The following is a 21,167-nucleotide window of genomic DNA, read 5'->3' as shown; positions in this document are numbered from 1 at the left end:
GAAAAAAATTTTAAAAAAGTGTGGAAAAGCAGGATTCACCTCGATGGGGTGGCTGTTGTCTAAGGCATCGAGCTCCTGGGCTCGTGTGTAGTCAGCAGACACAAACTGGGTCCAGATGTCGTACTCGGGGAAGCAGTGATCCACGCACAGGTACTCGATCCACGAGGCAAAGCCCTCGTTCAGCCACAGGTGAGTCCACCATTCCTGCAGGGACACAAAAAATGGGGATAAAGGACAAAATTCCCTGGGATTTGTCCAGTCAGGGTGAGTTTGAAGCTTGGTTTGGTGTAGATCAGAGTATTTATTGTAATTAAATGGTATATATTACGTTAATAATACAATATAATATAATATAATATAATATAATATAATATAATATAATATAATATAATATAATATAATATAATATAATATAATATAATATAATATAATATAATATAATATAATATAATATAATATAATATAATATATAACATAATATAATATATAACATAATATAATATAATATAACATAATATAATATAACGTAACATAACATAATATAATTTAATATAACATAATATAATATAATATATAACATAATATATAATAGAATAGAATATTTAGTAAATGTAATGTAATATAATATAATATAATGTAATGTAATATAAATTGTGTTATATGTTATATACAATATATTTTACATTATATATTATATTTTATATTATATACATAACATAATATACTATAATTTGTTATAATTAAATACATTAGTATATATTATATTAAATATTTAATTATATTAAATTATATTAAATATTTAATTATGTATTATATTAAATAATTAATATATCCTATATTATACACAGTCTATAATAACATATATTATATATATAATATTTTATATACTATATCGAAATATAGATATAGAATTATATCAATGTAATTTTTCAGGTTAAAATGAATATTTTATTTTATTTTTCTCCAGCCACTCTTAATTTTAATGGCTCAAAAGTCAGACCAAGGAAGTTTTGGGGCTCCAAAACCTGACTTTAAACCAGCATTTAAACATTAATTATTTTAACACAGTGTGCTGCTCTTTAGGGGTACCCAAACACAGATTTTGGGTAGGAGAGGAGGCAGATTTCAATAAGAAATGGGATTTTGGAGGGTTTAGATACCATAAACCACCATTTAAATATTAAAATAATTATATTTTAATTATTTTAATAAACAATTATTATTTATAATAATAAATTATTATTGCTGCTGTTTAGGGGCACCCAAATACAGATTTTGGGTAGGAGAGGAAGGAGATTTGAATAGAAAATGGGATTTTGGAGGGTTTAGGTACCATAAACCACCATTTAAATATTAAAATAATTACGTTATCACAGCGTGCTGCTGTTTAGGGGTACCCAAACACAGATTTTGGGTAGGAGAGGAAGGAGATTTGAATAAAAAATGGGATTTTGGAGGGTTTAGTACCATGGTGACGAGGTTTCCAAACCACTGGTGAGCCAGTTCGTGTCCCACCACCAGAGCCACCCACTGGCGGGACGAGGAGCAGGAATTTTTGGGGTCGATGAGCAACGCAGTCTCCCTGTTTTGGAGAGAAAAACACAACTCAGCAGGGTGGGGAACAACCCCAGGGGGATAAAAAAAATACACCACAACCCAAACGAGGTGAAATTACACCTAAGCAAGCTAAAAAGTGAGGAATAAAAACCCTAAAACCCCCATAAAAAACCCCAACCCAAAATCTGTTTCGATGTAGCCATGAAATTCTCAGGGCTGCTGGAATGCTTTGGAGCAGGAATTATTTTATGGCATGTGAGAAGTGGGAATAAAAAAACCCAAGCAGAAGGAGGAAAATTTATTTTTTTATTTATAAAAAATGCTCCCCTAGGTAATTTTTGGAAGCTCAGCTCCCCTCTGTGCTCTGGGTACCAAACTCCCTCAGCGTTCCCAAAGGAATTCTGGCTCTTCCAAGAGGTGTCAACACCGATTTTTCCACTTTGGCACCTCCCAGCCCTGCTCAGGAACCTCTGGAATGCTGCAATTCCAGGGAAAAAACCTCCCTAAGGATGGTGCCTGCAGGTGCCCAAAAGGGGCAGAGCAAATTCAGCACAAAGAGGCAAAAATTCACAGCTCCATCCCAAAAATTCTCCTCATCCAGGATAAAAATATTCATTTTTTTTTTTTCCTCAGGAGGAATAAAATATCAGGTTTCAACAGAATTTCAATAAGCAGGGAAAAAGTTGAAACTTGTTTTGGTTTTTTTAAGGCTCAGTTCAAAGCTGAGCAGAAGAAAATCCCAAATTATTTCAGGATTTAAAACCCAAAGCTGTTCAAAATTCAGGGAAATCCTCCTGACCACCAGCACAGAAAATGAATTAATATCAAGCAAAAATCCAAAACTTGATCAGAAGAAGGAGGAAAAACAACAAAAAAAAAAATCAAACTGCAAAGGAAGGTGAGTTAATATTTTTGATTTTCCCATCTCCACACCTTTACTGTGCCAAATTTACCTGTGAGGTAAAATAAAACTCTCCCAGCTGTGTCAGGAAATTTTATGGGGATGAGGAAAAAAGGGGCCAAGAAGGTTTTGTCAACTTAAAACCCCTCAGCCAGTGGCTGATTTATTGAATTCCTGAAAATCACCACCAAAATCATCCAAAAAAACCAAAATAAAAATAGAAAATATTGGCTCTGTCTGGTTTGGGATGACACCCAGCAATTAGAGCTGCCTCAAATGAATCCAATTAACTCCAAGAATTAGTGAACAAAGAAGGGGAAAGACAGTATTTTAACATCATACCTATAAGTAACAAGGCCCCAGTTCTCCATGGCACCTTTATAAAATAAATACAAAGGTTTAATTGATATTGATCCACACTTCTTCCCAAAGGTTTTTGTTTTTTTTTTTAATTTTATTATATTTTTTTTTAATAAAAAAAATACAATTTCAGCAATAAAATGAGTTACTTTACCAGCAGCAAAGTCTGCAATAGCTATGAGATCAATTTTAGGAAGAGGGTAAGGAACATTGAAGTAATCCTTATAAAAAGGCAGAGTTTTAGCAGCAACCTGAAACGAGAGGAGAAATGTTCTGTTAACCTGGAAAAGGGCAAGGCTCGGGAAACTGTGACTGAAATTAAGAAATCAGGATTGAAACTAAGGAATTCTGATTGAAACAAATAAAATTACGATTGAAATTGGGAAATGGAAATAGGAAATTATGATCAAATGTAAGAATTGATGGCTGAAATTGGGAAGTTATGGCTGAAACTGGGAAATTAGGGCTGAAATTGAGAAATTTGGGCTGAAATTTAGAAATTAGGGCTGAAATTAAGAAATTAGGGCTGAAATTTAGAAATTATGGCTGAAACTGGGAAATTAGGGCTGAAATTAAGAAATTAGGGCTGAAATTGAGAAATTAGGGCTGAAATTTAGAAATTAGGGCTGAAATTTAGAAATTAGGGCTGAAATTAAGAAATTAGGGCTGAAATTTAGAAATTAGGGCTGAAATAAATAAATCATGACTGAGACTAAGGAATTATGGCTGAAATTGGAAAATTAGGACTGGAACTAGGAATTAGGAATGAAACTAAGAATTTAGGATTGAAATTAAGAAATAAGGATTGAAACAAGGAAATTAGGACTGAGACTAAGGAATTATGACAGAGACTAAGGAATTATAACTGAACTTAAGAAATTTTGATTAAAATTAACAATTCAGAACTGAAACTAGAAAATTAGGATTGAAACAAAGAAATTTGGACAATCTGCCCTGCTCAGCCTTGCCCATGGGGGTGCAGACCCGCACCAGGACCCCATACACATCTACAATCCATCAAAAACCCCAAAAAAACCCAAAAAAACCCCCAAAAACCCCAAAAAAACCCCAAAAAAACCCAAAAAATCTCAAAGCTGATCCAGATTTACCTCCAGGGCGAACCTGCCCTGCTCAGCCTTGGCCACGGGGGTGTAGACCCGCACCAAGACCATCTACAACCCACCAAAAACCCACCAAAAAAACTCAAAAAAATCCCCCAAAAATTCCAAAAAATCCAAAAAAAATCCCAAAAAAACCCCAAAGATCCCAGAACTGATCCAGATTTACCTCCAGGGCGAACCTGCCCTGCTCAGCCTTGGCCACGGGGGTGTAGACCCACACCAAGACCATCTACAACCCACCAAAAACCCACCAAAAAACCCCAAAAAACCCAAAAAATCCCCCAAAAATTCCAAAAAAAATCCCAAAAAAACCCCCAAAAGTCCCCGAGCTGATCCACATTTACCTCCAGGGCGAACCTGCCCTGCTCAGCCTTGCCCACAGGGGTGTAGACCCGCACCAAGACCATCTACAACCCACCAAAAACCCACCAAAAAAACCCCAAAAAATCCCAAGAAATCAAAAAAAATCCCCAAAAAATTCCAAAAAATCCCCAAAAAATCAAAAAAAACCCCAAAGATCCCAGAACTGATCCAGATTTACCTCCAGGGCAAACCTGCCCTGCTCAGCCTTGCCCACGGGGGTGTAGACCCGCACCAGGACACCGTGTGCATCTACAACCCACCAAAAAACCCTCAAAAAAACCCCCAAAAATTCCAAAAAATCCCCAAAAAATCCCAAAAAAACCCCAAAGATCCCAGAACTGATCCACATTTACCTCCAGGGCGAACCTGCCCTGCTCAGCCTTGCCCATGGGTGTGTAGACCCGCACCAAGACCATCTACAACCCACCAAAAACCCACCAAAAAAACCCCAAAAAATCCCCAAAAATCCCAAAAAAATCCCCAAAAAATTAAAAAAAAAACCAAAAAATTCCAAAAATCCCCAAAAAATCCCAAAAAAACCCCAAAGATCCGAGAACTGATCCACATTTACCTCCAGGGCGAACCTGCCCTGCTCAGCCTTGCCCACGGGGGTGTAGACCCGCACCAAGACCATCTACAACCTACCAAAAACCCACCAAAAAAACCCCAAAAAATCCCCAAAAAATCCCAAAAAATTTAAAAAAAAACCCCAAAAATCCCAAAAAACCCCAAAAATTCCAAAAAAATCCCAAAAAAACCCCAAAAGTCCCCAGAACTGATCCACACTTACCTCCAGGGCAAACCTGCCCTGCTCAGCCTTGCCCACGGGGGTGTAGACCCGCACCAGGACGCCGTCCTGCGACCGCGCCTCCACGAAGTCGTACTCGCCCACCACGAAGGCCACCAGGTACGTGGACATGACCGGCGACCGCGCGAACTTCACCTCCACCAGGCTCTCGTCGTCGGGGTACGGCCGCCGCTCCACCACGTTCTGGGGACACAGGATGCAAAATTTAGGGGTCTAAAATTGGGGGGTTTTCACCCCCAATTTTGGGTCTTTTTCATCCCAAATCGGGGGGTTTTTCACCAAAAATTGGGGGTTGTTTTCACCCAAAATTGAGGTTTTTTTCACACAAAATTGGGGGTTTTTCCACACAAAATTAAGGGTTTTTTTCACCCAAAATAAGGGGATTTTTCATCCAAAATTGGGATTTTTTTCACCCCATATTGGGTTTTTTGTCACCCAAAATTGTTTTTTTCCACCCCAAATTGGGGGTTTTTTCACCCCAAATTGGGGCTTTTTTCATCCAAAATTGGGTTTTTTTTCACTCCAAATTGGATTTTTTCCACCCCAAACTGGGGGTTTTTTCACCCAAAATTGGGGTTTTTCACCCAAAATTGGGGTTTTTTTCATCCAAAATTCGGGGTTTTTTCACCCAAAATTAGGGTTTTTTTCACCCAAAATTAGGGGTTTTTTCACCCAAAATTGAATTTTTTTCACCCCAAATTGGGGATTTTTTTCATCCAAAATTCGGGGGTTTTTTCACCCAAAATTGAATTTTTTTCACCCCAAATTGGGTTTTTTTTCACCCAAAATTGAATTTTTTTCACCCAAAATTGAATTTTTTTCACCCCAAATTGGGTTTTTTTCACCCCAAATTGGGGGTTTTTCATCCAAAATTCGGGGTTTTTTCATCCAAAATTAGGGGTTTTTCATCCAAAATTGGGGGTTTTTTCATCCAAAATTGGATTTTTTTCACCCCAAATTGGGTTTTATTCACCCCAAATTGGGGTTTTTTCACCCAAAATTGAGGGTTTTTCACCCCAAATTGGGGATTTTTTTCATCCAAAATTCGGGGTTTTTTCACCCAAAATTGGGGGTTTTTCATCCAAAATTGGGGGGGGTTTTTTTCACCCAGAAGTGGGATTTTTTTCACTCCAAATTGGGTTTTTTTCAACCCAAATTGGGTTTTTTCACCCAAAATTGAGGGTTTTTTCACCGAAACTTGGGTTTTTTTCATCCAAAATTGGATTTTTTCACCCCAAATTGGGATTTTTTTACCCCAAACTGGGTTTTTTTTCACCCAAAATTAGGGGTTTTTTCACCCAAAATTAGGGGTTTTTCATACAAAATTGGGGTTTTTTTCATACAAAATTGGGGGTTTTTTCATACAAAATTGGGGGTTTTTCATCCAAATTTGGATTTTTTTCACCCTAAATTGGATTTTATTCACCCCAAATTGGATTTTTTTCACCCAAAATTGAGGGTTTTTTCACCCAAAACTGTTTTTTTTTCACCCAAGATTGTTCTTTTTTTCACCCAAAATTGTTGGGTTTTTTTGTGGAATTTCTTTATGGATCTCGCTCCTCCCGCCCCACGGAATTTCAAATCAAAACTTTTAAATCACAACCGCAAATCTCAATTTTGTATCAGAACCTCCAATCAGCCAAAATGGGAGCGAAAATCTGATTTAAACAGCCCCAAAGCTTTCTCCTTCCATTTATTGCATTTATCATCAAGGCAAATTATTAATTACCAACGGCAGAATCGCAACTTTAATTAAAATATTGATTGGCACATGAAAACTTACCATATTTGACAAAGCTACTCTGTCTTTGGGAACCACCAAAGAAATATCAAATGTTGCTTTAATCGCAGGCTCGTCCCAGCAAGGGAAAGCTCTGCGAGCATCAGTAGCCTGGAATAAAGAGAATTCAATAAATAAATCACAGAAATTCAATTTATTTCCAGTAAAAAATAGGGAAGAATGGTGGTTTGGTCACTTCACTGCATTCCTGAGCTTGGAATTTGGGTTTTATTCTCATTTTGTTCTTGGTTTTAAATGAAAAGAGGTCTCAGAGCTCTGTTGGGATTGTCTGGATTTGGCAGGTGTAGGGCAGGTGAGCACAAATCACCCCAAATTTGTCAAAGAGAACCCCAAAAATGCTGGGGGAGCACCCTGGGGTTTATGGAAACCATGGAAAGCAAAATTCCCTGGTTTTGTCCAGGGATGGTGTTAAATACCCAGATAAAGGCACAGTGTCCTATTAAAAATGTACAGTTTTTTAATTAAACATTTTTTAATTACACATTTCTTTTAAAAATAAAAATTTAAATTAAAAAGTTAAATTAAAAATTTAAATTAAAACTTTAAATTAAAACTTTTTAAATTAAATTTTTTAATTAAAATTTTAAATTTAAACTTTAAATTAAAACTTTAAATTTAAAAAAAAATTATTTTTTTTTTAAAAAATAAAATTAATGTACTTTTTCAAGGGGAGTTTTATTTAAATAAGGAGATGTTTTTGAATGTTGCAGCTGCTGGAGGAATTTCCCAGATCCAGGATTTTACTGATCTTGGGGTGGTGAGGGAAAGGGCGGTAAGGAAAAGTGTTAAAAAATTAAAAATAATATTAAAATTAAAAATAAAATAAGATTTAAAATAAAAATTAATATAAAAATTAATATAAAAAATAAGCAAATATAAAATAAAATTAAAATAAAAATAAAGATAAAAATAAAATAAAAATAAAAATAAATATAAAATAAAAATAAATATAAAATAAAAGTAAAGATAAAAATAAAAATAAAAATAAAATAAAAATAAATATAAAATAAAAAAATAAAAATTAAAATAAAATAAAAAATAAAAGTAAAGATAAAAATAAAATAAAAATAAAAGTAAAAATAAAAATAAAATAAAAATAAAATAAAAATAAAATAAAAATTAAATTTAAATGAAAATTAAATGGAAATTAAATGGAAACTAAATGAAAATTAAATGAAAAGTAAATGAAAATTAAATTTAAATTAAATTTAAATTACAATTAAATGAAAATTAAATAAAAATTTTAATTAAAATAAAATAAATAAATTAAAATAAAATCCAATTAAATTAAAATCAAATTAAAATTAAATTAAAATCAAATTAAAATCAAATTAAAATCAAGATGAGACTGGAATCAGAGCCAAACCTCGAACTGGGTGACCGCAGCGTAGCGCGTGTCTCCGCTGGGCGTGCTGTATTTACTCCGGTAAAATCCTTTCATTTTGTCGTTCAGCTCCCCTACAAAGTCTATCTTTAGTGTCCCTGTCCCTGCAAAACAAACACAAAAACCCCTGGCATTGGCAGGTGACCAAAAAAAACGGATTTTTTGTGGATTTTATTCCCTAAACAAAATAAATCCTGGAATATCGGCAAGGTCCCCACAGGATTTTAGGTTCCTTTATAAAAACAGGTGGGACCGACATAAAAAGTTCCTTCTTTTAATCCTCACCTTGGAGCAAAGTTTGGAAAAGTCTGGGATTTAAGGAATTGTGGCATCCTGTGGAATCCTGAGAGCCAGGCTGGAGCTCTGGCCCTGTTCAAAGCCTTCATCATTAATTCTGCCCTCGGTGTCTCAGGGCAAAAAAAGGGAAACCTGAGCTTGATGAGATCACACAGGATCAAACATTCCAGCTTCATCATCATCATCGTCATCATCATCATCATCATCGTCATCATCATCATCACCACCATCATCATCACCACCACCATCAGCAGCAGCAGCATCATCATCACCATCTTCATCATCATCATCGCCATCGTCATCACCATCATCACCACCATCATCACCATCATCATCACCATCGTCATCATCACCGTCACCTTGACCATCACTATCACCATCATCATCACCACCATCACCATCATCATCTTCATCATCAACACCATCATAAGCAGCAACAGCAGCAGCATCATCACCATCTCCACCATCATCACCACCATCACCACCAACATCATCATCATCACCATTATCATCATTACCATCATCACCATCATCATCTTCATCAACACCATCATAAGCATCAACAGCAGCAGCAGCATCATCACCATCTTCATCATCATCATCGCCATCGTCATCACCATCATCACCACCATCATCACCATCATCATCACCATCGTCATCACCGTCACCTTGACCATCACTATCACCATCATCATCACCACCATCACCATCATCATCACCATCATCATCATCATCATCTTCGTCATCAACACCATCATCACCACCATCATCACCATCATCATCACCATCGTCATCACCGTCACCTTGACCATCACTATCACCATCATCATCACCATCATCACCATCATCATCACCATCATCACCATCATCACCATCATCTTCTTCATCATCAACACCATCATCACCACCATCACCATCATCATCACCATCATCATCATCATCATCTTCGTCATCAACACCATCATCACCACCATCATCACCATCATCATCACCATCGTCATCACCGTCACCTTGACCATCACTATCACCATCATCATCACCACCATCACCATCATCATCACCATCATCATCATCTTCGTCATCAACACCATCATCACCACCATCACCACCATCATCATCATCATCATCATCACCGTCACCTTGACCATCACTATCACCATCATCATCACCATCATCACCATCATCACCATCATCATCACCACCATCACCATCATCATCACCACCATCACCATCATCATCACCATCATCACCATCATCATCTTCATCATCAACACCATCATAAGCATCAACAGCAGCAGCAGCAGCATCATCACCATCATCATCACCACCATCACCATCATCATCACCACCATCACCATCATCACCATCATCATCTTCATCATCAACACCATCACCATCTCCATCATCACCATCCCCACCCCCATCCCGATCCCGCACGGCGGTGTTTATCCAGGTGCAATCATTCCAACAAACCCCATTTCCCGATGGAATGAAGCTCTATCCGAACCGAGGTGTTTGGGGAACCAAAGGGGCTCCTCGGAAAATTCCCAACAGGAATTTCCTCCCCTGGACAGGGAGGAAAATCCCGCAGGAATTCCCAACTTTCCTCTGCCCGGAGGAGCGACAGGAATTGCTGCTGCCTCCCACCACCAGCAGGGAAATCACTGCTCAGGAGTTTTGAGGCAAATTTCACCGCGGATCCGACAAAATCTGCAATTCCAGAGGCTCCTGGAGTGGATGGAATCCCACAATTCCCACAATTCCTCTGCGGTGAGCAATTCCAGGGATGGAATTCCATCCAAAATGCTTTTCCAAGGGTAAATCCCTCAAGGCCAGGTGGCAGGGGAGTGGTTCTCACCTTTCTGCAGGGTACTGGGGAAGGACAGGGTGACCTTTTCATCCTCGTTTTGATAGTTGAACCCCGTGGCGTGAACCTCTGGAATGGGAAAAAAACAGCACCGGGATCAGGGAAAAACCATCCTGGAAAGGGGTTTGTGCTCAAAATTCTGCAAATTCACCCAAATCTGAGCTCAACAGAATCAATTCTGAGGGGTTCAGCGGGAGGAGATCCCTCGTGGTGGGAATTCCATGGAAGGAAAAGCTCCAGGAGCTGTGCAGAAAAACCCTAAACCTGCAGGAGAAACGGGATCTGAGCCCCAGGAATGTTCTGGTGGGAATTCCATGGAAGGAAAAGCTCCTGGAGTGGGAGCTGTGATGAAAACCCCAATCCTGCAGGAAAAAAACAGGATCTGTCCTGGGAATGTCATGATGGGAATTCCAAGGCAGGAAAAGCTCCAGGAGCTGTGCAGAAAAAGCCCAAACCTGCAGGAAAAATGGGATCTGAGCCCCAGGAATGTCCTGGTGGGAATTCTGAAACAGGGAAAGCTCCAGGAGTGAGAGCTGTGCAGAAAAACCCCAAACCTGCAGGAAAAATGGGATCTGAGCCCCAGAAATGTCCTGATGGGAATTCCAAGGCAGGAAAAGCTCCTGGAGTGGGAGCTGTGATGAAAAACCCCAAACCTGCAGGAGAAACGGGATCTGTGTCCTGGGAATGTCCTGATGGGAATTCCAAAACAGGAAAAGCTCCAGGAGCTGTGCAGAAAAAACCCAAACCTGCAGGAAAAACGGGATCTGAGCCCCAGGAATGTCCTGGTGGGAATTCCACAGCAGGGAAAACTCCAGGAGCTGTGCAGAAAAACCCTAAACCTGCAGGAGAAACGGGATCTGAGCCCCAGGAATGTCCTGGTGGGAATTCCAAGGCAGGAAAAGCTCCTGGAGTGGGAGCTGTGCAGAAAAACCCCAAACCTCCAGGAAAAACGGGATCTGAGCCCCAGGAATGTCCTGGTGGGAATTCCATGGAAGGAAAAGCACCTGGATTGGGAGCTGTGCAGAAAAACCCCAATCCTGCAGGAAAAGAAGGATGAGCCCAAGGAATGTCCTGGTGGGAATTCCATGGAAGGAAAAGCTCCTGGAGCTGTGCAGAAAAACCCCAAACCTGCAGGAAAAACGGGATCTGAGCCCCAGGAATGTCCTGGTGGGAATTCCATGGAAGGAAAAGCTCCTGGAGCTGTGCAGAAAAACCCCAAACCTCCAGGAAAAAACAGGATCTGAGCTCCAGGAATGTCCTGGTGGGAATTCTGAAACAGGGAAAGCTCCAGGAGTGGGAGCTGTGCTGAAAAACCCCAAACCTGCAGGAAAAACGGGATCTGAGCCCCAGGAATGTCCTGGTGGGAATTCCATGGAAGGAAAAGCTCCTGGAGCTGTACAGAAAAACCCCAAACCTGCAGGAAAAACGGGATCTGAGCTCCAGGAATGTCCTGGTGGGAATTCTGAAACAGGGAAAGCTCCAGGAGTGAGAGCTGTGCTGAAAAACCCCAAACCTGCAGGAAAAATGGGATCTGAGCCCCAGGAATGGTGAAATACAACCCCAAACTTCACCTCCTTGCTGTCAAACGCTCCCATCCCTGCAGCAGGATTTGTATTAATTATCCCAAACAGGATGATTAGGATTTATTTACCTAATTTGTGGCTCTCGCTTTGAAAATCTCATTAATCTCCACAGCAAGGGCTGGGGTTTGCTTTGGATTTAAGCACAAAATAAATGGTTTGATTTCAGAAATATCTTCAGGGCTTTACTTTGGGGTTCCTGCCCTGCTCAGGAAGATCCCAAAGCCACCCAAAAACACATTCTGGTGTATACACAGCACAGGAATTATTTGTGGATGTAAAAAATCCAAACTATGTGTCCAGGCTGGGAATCTGCATGGGATTAAATTGTCCTGGAGACCCCAGGAGGGAGCACCTGCTGCTGTTTCTCCTTTCCTAATTCACCAAATCCTCTTTGGGGATGGGGATCTGTTCTCTTGCAGCCAAAATAAAAAATCTGAATAATCCCAGAGAACTTTGCAAGTTCTCCACGCTCAACCATTGCTGCAACCTGGAAGAAAATTATCATTTAAAAACTTTAAATCTGCTCCAAAACAAGTGCCAAACTCGGCAAGCCCGGACACAACAAAGCTCTTTTCATCCCAAAACACAAACTTGGCTCAGCCAAGGCCTTGGAATGACAAAAAGCAGGTCTGAAATTACGATTTTAGTCACAAAAGGACTCGTTTTCCACGCTCAGGTATCGCTCTGAGTGTTGGGTTTCAGCCCCAGCACACTCCAGGATGCTCCAGGGGTGACAAAGGGGAATGGAAATGTGGTTTTATTGCAGTGTGATTTCAGCCTGGAGCCTGAGTTAATTCCAACCTCTGCTCAAGCAGGAGCTGCAGGAATGAATTAGGTTTAAATGTGGGTTTAATCTGAATTAACCACCCTGCTGGGGTACAGAAATAATAATAATAATTGTGAAAGGCTCCAATAACGCAGCAAAAAACACAATGCAGGAATAAATTACAAAAAATAAAAAAATTAGAAATAAATGAAAAATCTCTGCAGGATCAATTTTAGGCTCTCCTGATCTGTGCTGAGGAGTCCCAGGATTTTCAGAATTGACTGGAGCAGGAAGGAGTCAATTTGAAGGATCCATGCCAAGGGCAGCCAGAAAACAACAAAAAATAAAAGTTTGAGTTTTCTTCTTTTAACTGGGGATACTGAGACAGAAAATAAAGACAGGAGAGGAGGAAACGAGACAGGAGAGGAAGATTTTTAAGGAGAAGAATCCTGCTGGATGGGAATTGGGCTCCAGCAGAGAGGAGAGGAGTGCTGACTCCGTGGGATCCATGGATTTTGATCCTGGCTATTTCCAGAGTCCCACGGAGATTTGAGGATGATTCTGGTCAGAGAGGGGCTGGAAACCTGTTGGGAATGGATTTATCCAGGAGGAATTCTGCTGCTGGACATGCCCAGCCCGGGGGTCACTGAGCACCTGAGGGAGGCTGGATAAGGATCAGCCCTTAGATCAGTTCCCAAAAAAAAAATTAAAATAAAATAAATTAAATTGAGTTTTTTCACAAAAGAAAAGTTCCCAAGTGGCTGAAACAATGAATGCAGCATCCACCTGGATTTTCAAATGGCAAAGCCACAAAACATTTTTTATATTTTTATTTTTTTACAGTTTCTAATGGCAAGGATCAGATCCTGGAGAGAAACAAACCTGCAGGAGCTGAGGATCAGAGCTCCTGAAGCTCAGGAATGAGCAGGAATGTGCCTCATGTGGAGCTTCTGCCAAAGGTTGACAATGGATATTGAGTTTCCCCCTCCTCCTCCTCCTCCTCTCTGGCTTGGGAGGTTCTCTAAATGTTTCCATTTCTGCATTTGCTGCTTTGGAAATTTGCACTTTTTGTCCCAAAAATCACAGAGGTGAACACCACCGAGGCTGGAAGATGAAACCCTGAAACCTTCAGGGTTTTGTAAATCTCAGAGCAAACCCCAAAACAACAAAACACAAACCAAAGATTCCAACTCGCATTTCCTTTCTTTTTTTTTCTTGTTTAAACTTCTTCCTCAGTGCCAACAATTTAATCCAGAGCAACAGAACCATGGAAAAGCATCAACAATGCTTTTTGTTGAATTGAAGGGAAAACTGCTTCTAACAAAGATGTGATTGCAGCAAAAGGCTGTCTGAATTCCCAAGGCCGGAATACAAAAGCTCCTGAAGAGAACAGCCCAGTTCTGGCAGCCCACAAACTTCTGGAGAGTTTGGCACTGCAAGGTTGGGAGTTAATCACTTGCACATTAGAGCTGGGCTGAGCTGCAGCAGGGAAGAAAAAGCTGCTGCTGGATCTGTGGATTTGGGAGGGGAAAAAAAAGGGATTTTAATTTTTTAATTTATTTTATTTTTTTAATTTAATTTTTTAATTTATTTTAATTATTTATTTATTTTATTTTTTATTTTATTTATTTTATTTTTGATTTATTTTATTTTTGATTTTATTTATTTTATTTATTTTTATTTTATTTTTTATTTTATTTTTATCTTATTTTTATTTTAATTTTTTATTTTATTTTATTATTTTATTTTTTCTTTTATTTATTTTATTTTTTATTTGATTATTTTATTTTAATTTTTTATTTTATTTAATTTTTTATTTTATTTTTTTATTTTTATTTTATTTTTTATTTTATTTTTATTTTTTTATTATTTTATTTATTTTATTTTTTATTTTATTTTATTATTTTTTATTTTTTTTATTTATTCTTTTTTATTTTATTTTTTTATTTTATTTTTATTTTATTTTATATTTTATTTTTTAATTTTATTTTAATTTTATTATTTTAATTTAATTTTTTATTTTAATTATTTTATTATTTTATTTCATTTTATTATTTTATTTTTATTTATTCTTTTTTATTATTTTTAAATTTTATTTTTATTTTATTTTATATTTTATTTTTTATTTTATTTTTTAATTTTATTTTTATTTTATTATTTTAATTATTTTAATTTTTTAAAATTTTTTAATTTTTTATTTTTTTGTCACAAACAAAAATAAAATAACCAAGAAAATGAAAATAAAGGGAAGAAGCACCTAGGAGTAAGAACTGTTACCACTCAAACCAGAAAAACTACACAAAACAGAGGGGCTGCTGCAACTTCGAGGTGTTGAAGGAGGAGAAGTGGGAGCACCTCAAATCCAAACCAGCATTTGGAATAAATCACATTCCCTGCAAACGACCAGAGGGATCCAGCCACCAAAAATCCCAAATTCTGCTGCACCCTCAGAGGTGGATCCCAAACCCAGACAGAGCCAAGAGCAAAACATGGAATTTTTTCTGAGAGGGAATTGTTTTCAAGATGGAATTTTTTCAAAATAGAATTTTTTTCAAGGTGGAATTTTCTCAAAATAGAATTTTTTTCAAGATGGAAATTTTTCAAAATAGAATTTTTTCCAACATGGAATTTTTCCCAGGAGCCCTCATTCTGTAATAGAGAAAATTTATTTATGAATTTTGGCCTTAAAAAACTCTTCAGGATTGAAGCCCAAAAATTCCCTCCACCCCTCCTGCAAAAAAAAAACTGAACCAACTTGGGCTGAGCCAAGATATCCATGTGCTAAAATTCCACTGGAAATGTTCTTTTTTTATTTAATTTAAAAAAAAAATAAAAATCTCTGGGGGGGAAAAATTAAAATAATTTTTAATTAAAATTTAAAATAATAAAATTAAAATAAAAATAAAATAAAATTAAAATTAAATTAAAATTAAAATAAAATTAAATTTTTAATTTTTAATTGAAAATTTTAATTAAAATTAAAAATAATAAAATTAAAATAAAAATAAAATTAAATTAAAATAAAATTAAACTAAAATTAATTTTTTAATTTTTAATTGAAAATTTTAATTAAAATTAAAAATAATAAAATTAAAATTAAAATAAAAATAAAATTAAAATAAAATTCAAATAAAAATTTTAAATTTTTAATTAAAAAATTTTAATTAAAATTAAAAATAAAATAAAACAATAATAGAATTATTTAATAATAATATTAAATAATTAAATAAAAATTAAAAATACCCCAATGACTCATTGTGATGGGTGGGAGGAGCCAGTTTTTAAATTCAACCATGGAAAAATCTGGTGTTTTTGGAGCAGCTTTGTTCCATTACAACATTCCTGGCACGGAACAATTCCCTGCACCGTTTTTTTGGGATGAAACTGAGCAATTTCTGCTCCTCAACGAGCCATTTCTGCTGGTTCTGTTCCTCATTTCTCCCTTGTGGATTACACAGCAAAAAATTCTTCACTTTGACTTTAAAAGCTTTGGGGATCCTCCCTCCACTTCCTGTCAAATATTGGGCAATAATCTGATTTCCCAGCAAATCTGCATTAAAATTCCAAAGTCCATTTTATTTCCATTTTTCCAGGACAAACCATGGAATTCCTGTTTCTCCCTTTATTTTTATTTTCTCCAGGACAAACCATGGAATTCCTGGCTGCTTTTCCCTTTTATTTCCATTTCTCCAGGACAAACCATGGAATTCCTGGCTGCTTTTCCCTTTTATTTCCATTTTTCCAGGACAAACCATGGAATTCCTGGGTGTTTCTCCCCTTTATTTTCATTTTTCCAGGACAAACCATGGAATTCCTGGGTGCTTTTCCCCTTCATTTTCTCCAGGACAAACCATGGAGTTCCTGTTTCTCCCTTTATTTTTATTTTCTCCAGGATAAACCACAGAATTCCTGGCTGCTTTTTCCTTTTATTTCCATTTTTCCAGGACAAACCATGGAATTCCTGTTTCTCCCTTTATTTTTATTTTCTCCAGGATAAACCATGGAATTCCTGGGTGTTTCTCCCCTTTATTTTCATTTTCTCCAGGACAAACCATGGAATTCCTGGGTGTTTCTCCCCTTTATTTTCATTTTTCCAAGACAAACCATGGAATTCCTGGGTGCTTTTCCCCTTTATTTTCATTTTCTCCAGGACAAACTGTGGAATTCCTGGGTGCTTTTCCATTTATTTTCTCCAGGATAAACCATGGAATTCCTGGGTTCTTTTCCCTTTATTTTAATTTTTTCCAGGACAAACCATGGAATTCCTGGGTGTTCTTTCCCTTTATTTTCTCCAGGACAAACCACAGAATTCCTGGTTACTTTTCCCTTTATTTTCTCCAGAATAAACCATGGATTTCTTGGTTCCTTTTCCTTTTATTTCCATTTTTCCAGGACAAACCATGGAATTCCTGGCTGCTTTTCCCTTTTATTTTCATTTTTCCAGGACAAACCATGGAATTCCTGGCTGCTTTTCCCTTTTATTTTCATTTTTCCAAGACAAACCATGGAATTCCTGGGTGCTTTTCCCCTTTATTTTCATTTTTCCAGGATAAACCATGGAATTCCTGGGTGCTTTTCTCCTTTATTTTCTCCAGAACAAACTGTGGAATTCCTGGGTGTTCTTTCCCTTTATTTTCTCCAGGACAAACCATGGAGTTCCTGTTTCTCCCTTTATTTTTATTTTCTCCAGGATAAACCATGGATTTCTTGGTTCCTTTTCCTTTTATTTTCATTTTTCCAGAACAAACCACAGAATTCCTGTGTGTTTCTCCCTTTATTTTAAATTTCTCCAGGACAAACCATGGAATTCCTGGATGTTTCTCCCCTTTATTTTCATTTTTCCAGGACAAACCATGGAATTCCTGGCTGCTTTTCCCTTTTATTTTCATTTTTCCAGGACAAACCATGGAATTCCTGGCTGCTTTTCCCCTTTATTTTCATTTTTCCAGGACAAACCATGGAATTCCTGGCTGCTTTTCCCTTTTATTTTCATTTTTCCAGGACAAACCATGGAATTCCTGGGTGCTCTTTCCCTTTATTTTCTCCAGGACAAACCATGGAGTTCCTGTTTCTCCGTTTATTTTTATTTTCTCCAGGACAAACCATGGAATTCCTGTTTCTCCCTTTATTTTAAATTTCTCCAGGACAAACCATGGAATTCCTGTTTCTCTCTTTATTTTAAATTTCTCCAGGACAAACCATGGAATTCCTGGCTGCTTTTCCCTTTTATTTCCATTTTTCCAGGACAAACCATGGAATTCCTGTGTGCTTTCCCCCTTTATTTTCACTTTCTCCAGTCCAAAGGCAATAAACAATAATTTTCTCTTTAGTCGAGGCAGATCCAACCGAGGTGTGACAATTCCATCCAAACCACCCGTTTTTCCTCCCTGTTTTTCCTGGAATTCCCATGAAATCCCAGCGCTCTGGGATGTTCCCATGGGCTGTGTTTCACTTTTGGGAGAGCAGTTACACGATTACCATCCCACAATGGAAGTGTCAGCAGAGCCTGACTCCATCTGGATCAACAGGTGCCAATTCCATGGCATTTTCCTTCCAAAGCCATTCCCCTCCTTGGCACCTTCCCAAAAATCCAGGGAGATGTTTTTAACCCTGTGGAGGCTGCCTGTGATTATGGGGATTTGTTATTTTTGGGGTTTTTTTAATAGATTTTAATATTTTGTTTTTTAAAAAAAAAAAATATTCGAATTGTTTTTCATTTTTTTACAAGTATTTTAATGGTGATTTTAATTATTATAATTTTCTCCAGGATAAACTGTGGAATTCCTGGCTGCTTTTCCCTTTATTTTCTCCAGGATAAACCATGGAATTCCTGTTTCTCCCTTTATTTTAAATTTCTCCAGGACAAACCATGGAATTCCTGGGTGCTTTTCCCCTTTATTTTCATTTTCTCCAGTACAAACCATGGAATTCCTGGGTGTTTCTCCCCTTTATTTTCATTTTTCCAGGATAAACCATGGAATTCCTGGGTGCTTTTCCCCTTTATTTTCATTTTCTCCAGTACAAACCATAGAATTCCTGGGTACTTTTCCCTTTATTTTACTTTTTCCAGGACAAACCATGGAATTCCTGTTTCTCCCCTTTATTTTCATTTTCTCCAGAACGAACTGTGGAATTCCTGGGTGCTTTTCCCTTTATTTTATCCAGGACAAACCATGGAATTCCTGTTTCTCCCTTTATTTTAAATTTCTCCAGGACAAACCATGGAATTCCTGGGTGCTTTTCCCCTTTATTTTCATTTTCTCCAGGACAAACCATGGAATTCCTGGGTGTTTCTCCCTTTTATTTTCATTTTTCCAAGACAAACCATGGAATTCCTGGGTACTTTTCCCCTTTATTTTCATTTTCTCCAGGACAAACCATGGAGTTCCTGGGTGGCCATGGGTGGGACAGACCCTCTGCTCTTCCCACCCCTCATTACGCAGGGGAAGAAACAACTTCCAATAAGTCATTATTCAAGTTATTATTATTATTATTATTATTTCAATAAGTTATTATCAGTTATCCCTCCTGACACCTCCTGAGCTGAGCTCTGCCTTTCCACACACGCCCTCCTCCCAAAACCAGCTGCACTCCCCCCCAAAAAAAATCCTCTGGGTGCTTAAATATCGAAAAAATCAAATCAAACCTCTTTAAATGCAAAGACTGGGTGGAGATGTTCCGCTTGGAATTGTGGAATTCCAGAGTGGAAAAGCTCCAAGCCCATCCAGACACTTCTCCCTGTCCCAGGCTGCTCCCAGCACTGCCAGGGCCTCCCCAGCCTCACTGGGAGGATTTTTTACCCCAAAATCCTTTCCCAAATCCATTTTTCCATCTGTAAAAGCAGAGCAGTGGATGGGAAATGGCATCATGGAATGGTTTGGGTGGGAAGGGACCCCAAAACCACCTCCTGCTGTCCCCCAGATGCTTCCCTGGACAAATCCTGCACAAAAAGAACTGGAATTATCCCCACAAAACCCACTCTGGAAATTCACATCCCTTTATTTTTCTCTTCACAAATACCAAAAGTTGAAACCTTCCCAAAGAACACCTTCCTCCCATCCACCACCAAGATCATCCCTTCCCAAATCCCTTCCTCCATCTGTAAAAGAGGAGCAATGGATGGGAAATGGCATCATGGAATGGTTTGGGTGGGAAGGGACCCCAAAACCACCTCCTGCTGTCCCCCAGATGCTTCCCTGGACAAATCCTGTAGGAACAGAATTATCTGTTCTGGAATTATCCCCACAAAACCCACTCTGGAAATTCACATCCCTTTATTTTCTCTTCACAAATACCAAAAATTGAAACCTTCCCAAAGAACACCTTCCTCCCATCCACCACCAAGATCATCCCTTCCCAAATCCTTTCCTCCATCTGTAAAAGAGGAGCAATGGATGGGAAATGGCATCATGGAATGGTTTGGGTGGGAAGGGACCCCAAGATCTTCCCTGGACAAATCCTGTAGGAACAGAACTGGAATTATCCCCACAAAACCCACTCTGGAAATTCACATCCCTTTTTTTTCTCTTCACAAATACCAAAAATTGAAACCTTCCCAAAGAACACCTTCCTCCCATCCACCACCAAGATCATCCCTTCCCAAATCCTTTCCTCCATCTGTAAAAGAGGAGCAATGGATGGGAAATGGCATCATGGAATGGTTTGGGTGGGAAGGGACCCCAAAACCACCTCCTGCTGTCCCCCAGATGCTTCCCTGGACAAATCCTGCACAAAAAGAACTGGAATTATCCCCACAAAACCCACTCTGGAAATTCAAATTCCTTTTTTTTTTCCCTTCACAAATACCAAAAATTGAAACCTTCCCAAAGAACACCTTCCTCCCATCCACCACCAAGATCATCCCTTCCCAAATCCATTTTTCCATCTGTAAAAGAGGAGCAGTGGATGGGAAATGGCATCGTGGAATGGTTTGGGTGGGAAGGGACCCCAAGATCTTCCCTGGACAAATCCTGTATGAACAGAACTGGAATTATCCCCACAAAACCCACTCTGGAAATTCACATCCCTTTATTTTTCTCTTCCCAAATACCAAAAATTGAAACCTTCCCAAAGAACACCTTCCTCCCATCCACCACCAAGACCATCCCTTTAATCCCCAACGGACTGAACAAAGAATTCTGTGGCATTTTCCTTAAGGAAAAGGAACATTTTCCCTATGGAAAGGGAGGCCCAGCACATTTTTAATTCTCTGAAGGGTTCCAGGAGCAGAGGCTCCCTGAGAACCCCAGGAAGGGTCTCCCCGCTGTGAGACCTCGGGGATTGTTTTCCACACCTCCTTCACTTCACACTCCACCTGCTAAAGCCCTTCTCGTGTTTGCTAATCCCCTCCAGACATAAT

General features: G+C 38.1%; 1 protein-coding gene across 1 annotated transcript in view; it reads right to left on the bottom strand.

The window, feature by feature from the left end:
* Positions 1 to 21,167, bottom strand: part of NPEPPS (aminopeptidase puromycin sensitive) — a 52,181-nt gene that overhangs the window by 15,505 nt on the left and 15,509 nt on the right. The window contains exons 3-10 of the mRNA XM_086864435.1: positions 10,451 to 10,528; positions 8,278 to 8,399; positions 6,894 to 7,001; positions 5,093 to 5,293; positions 2,973 to 3,069; positions 2,801 to 2,834; positions 1,468 to 1,582; positions 40 to 204 (exon numbers count right to left, since the gene is read on the bottom strand). Of these exons, the coding sequence (XP_086720561.1) occupies positions 40 to 204; positions 1,468 to 1,582; positions 2,801 to 2,834; positions 2,973 to 3,069; positions 5,093 to 5,293; positions 6,894 to 7,001; positions 8,278 to 8,399; positions 10,451 to 10,528 (920 nt within the window). The remainder of the gene's footprint in view (positions 1 to 39; positions 205 to 1,467; positions 1,583 to 2,800; positions 2,835 to 2,972; positions 3,070 to 5,092; positions 5,294 to 6,893; positions 7,002 to 8,277; positions 8,400 to 10,450; positions 10,529 to 21,167) is intronic.

The sequence above is a fragment of the Cyanistes caeruleus genome, chromosome 27, assembly GCF_971803275.1.
Source record: "Cyanistes caeruleus chromosome 27, bCyaCae1.hap1.1, whole genome shotgun sequence".
NCBI classification, from domain to species: domain Eukaryota; kingdom Metazoa; phylum Chordata; class Aves; order Passeriformes; family Paridae; genus Cyanistes; species Cyanistes caeruleus.
This window is presented reverse-complemented; position numbering and strand designations above follow the sequence as displayed.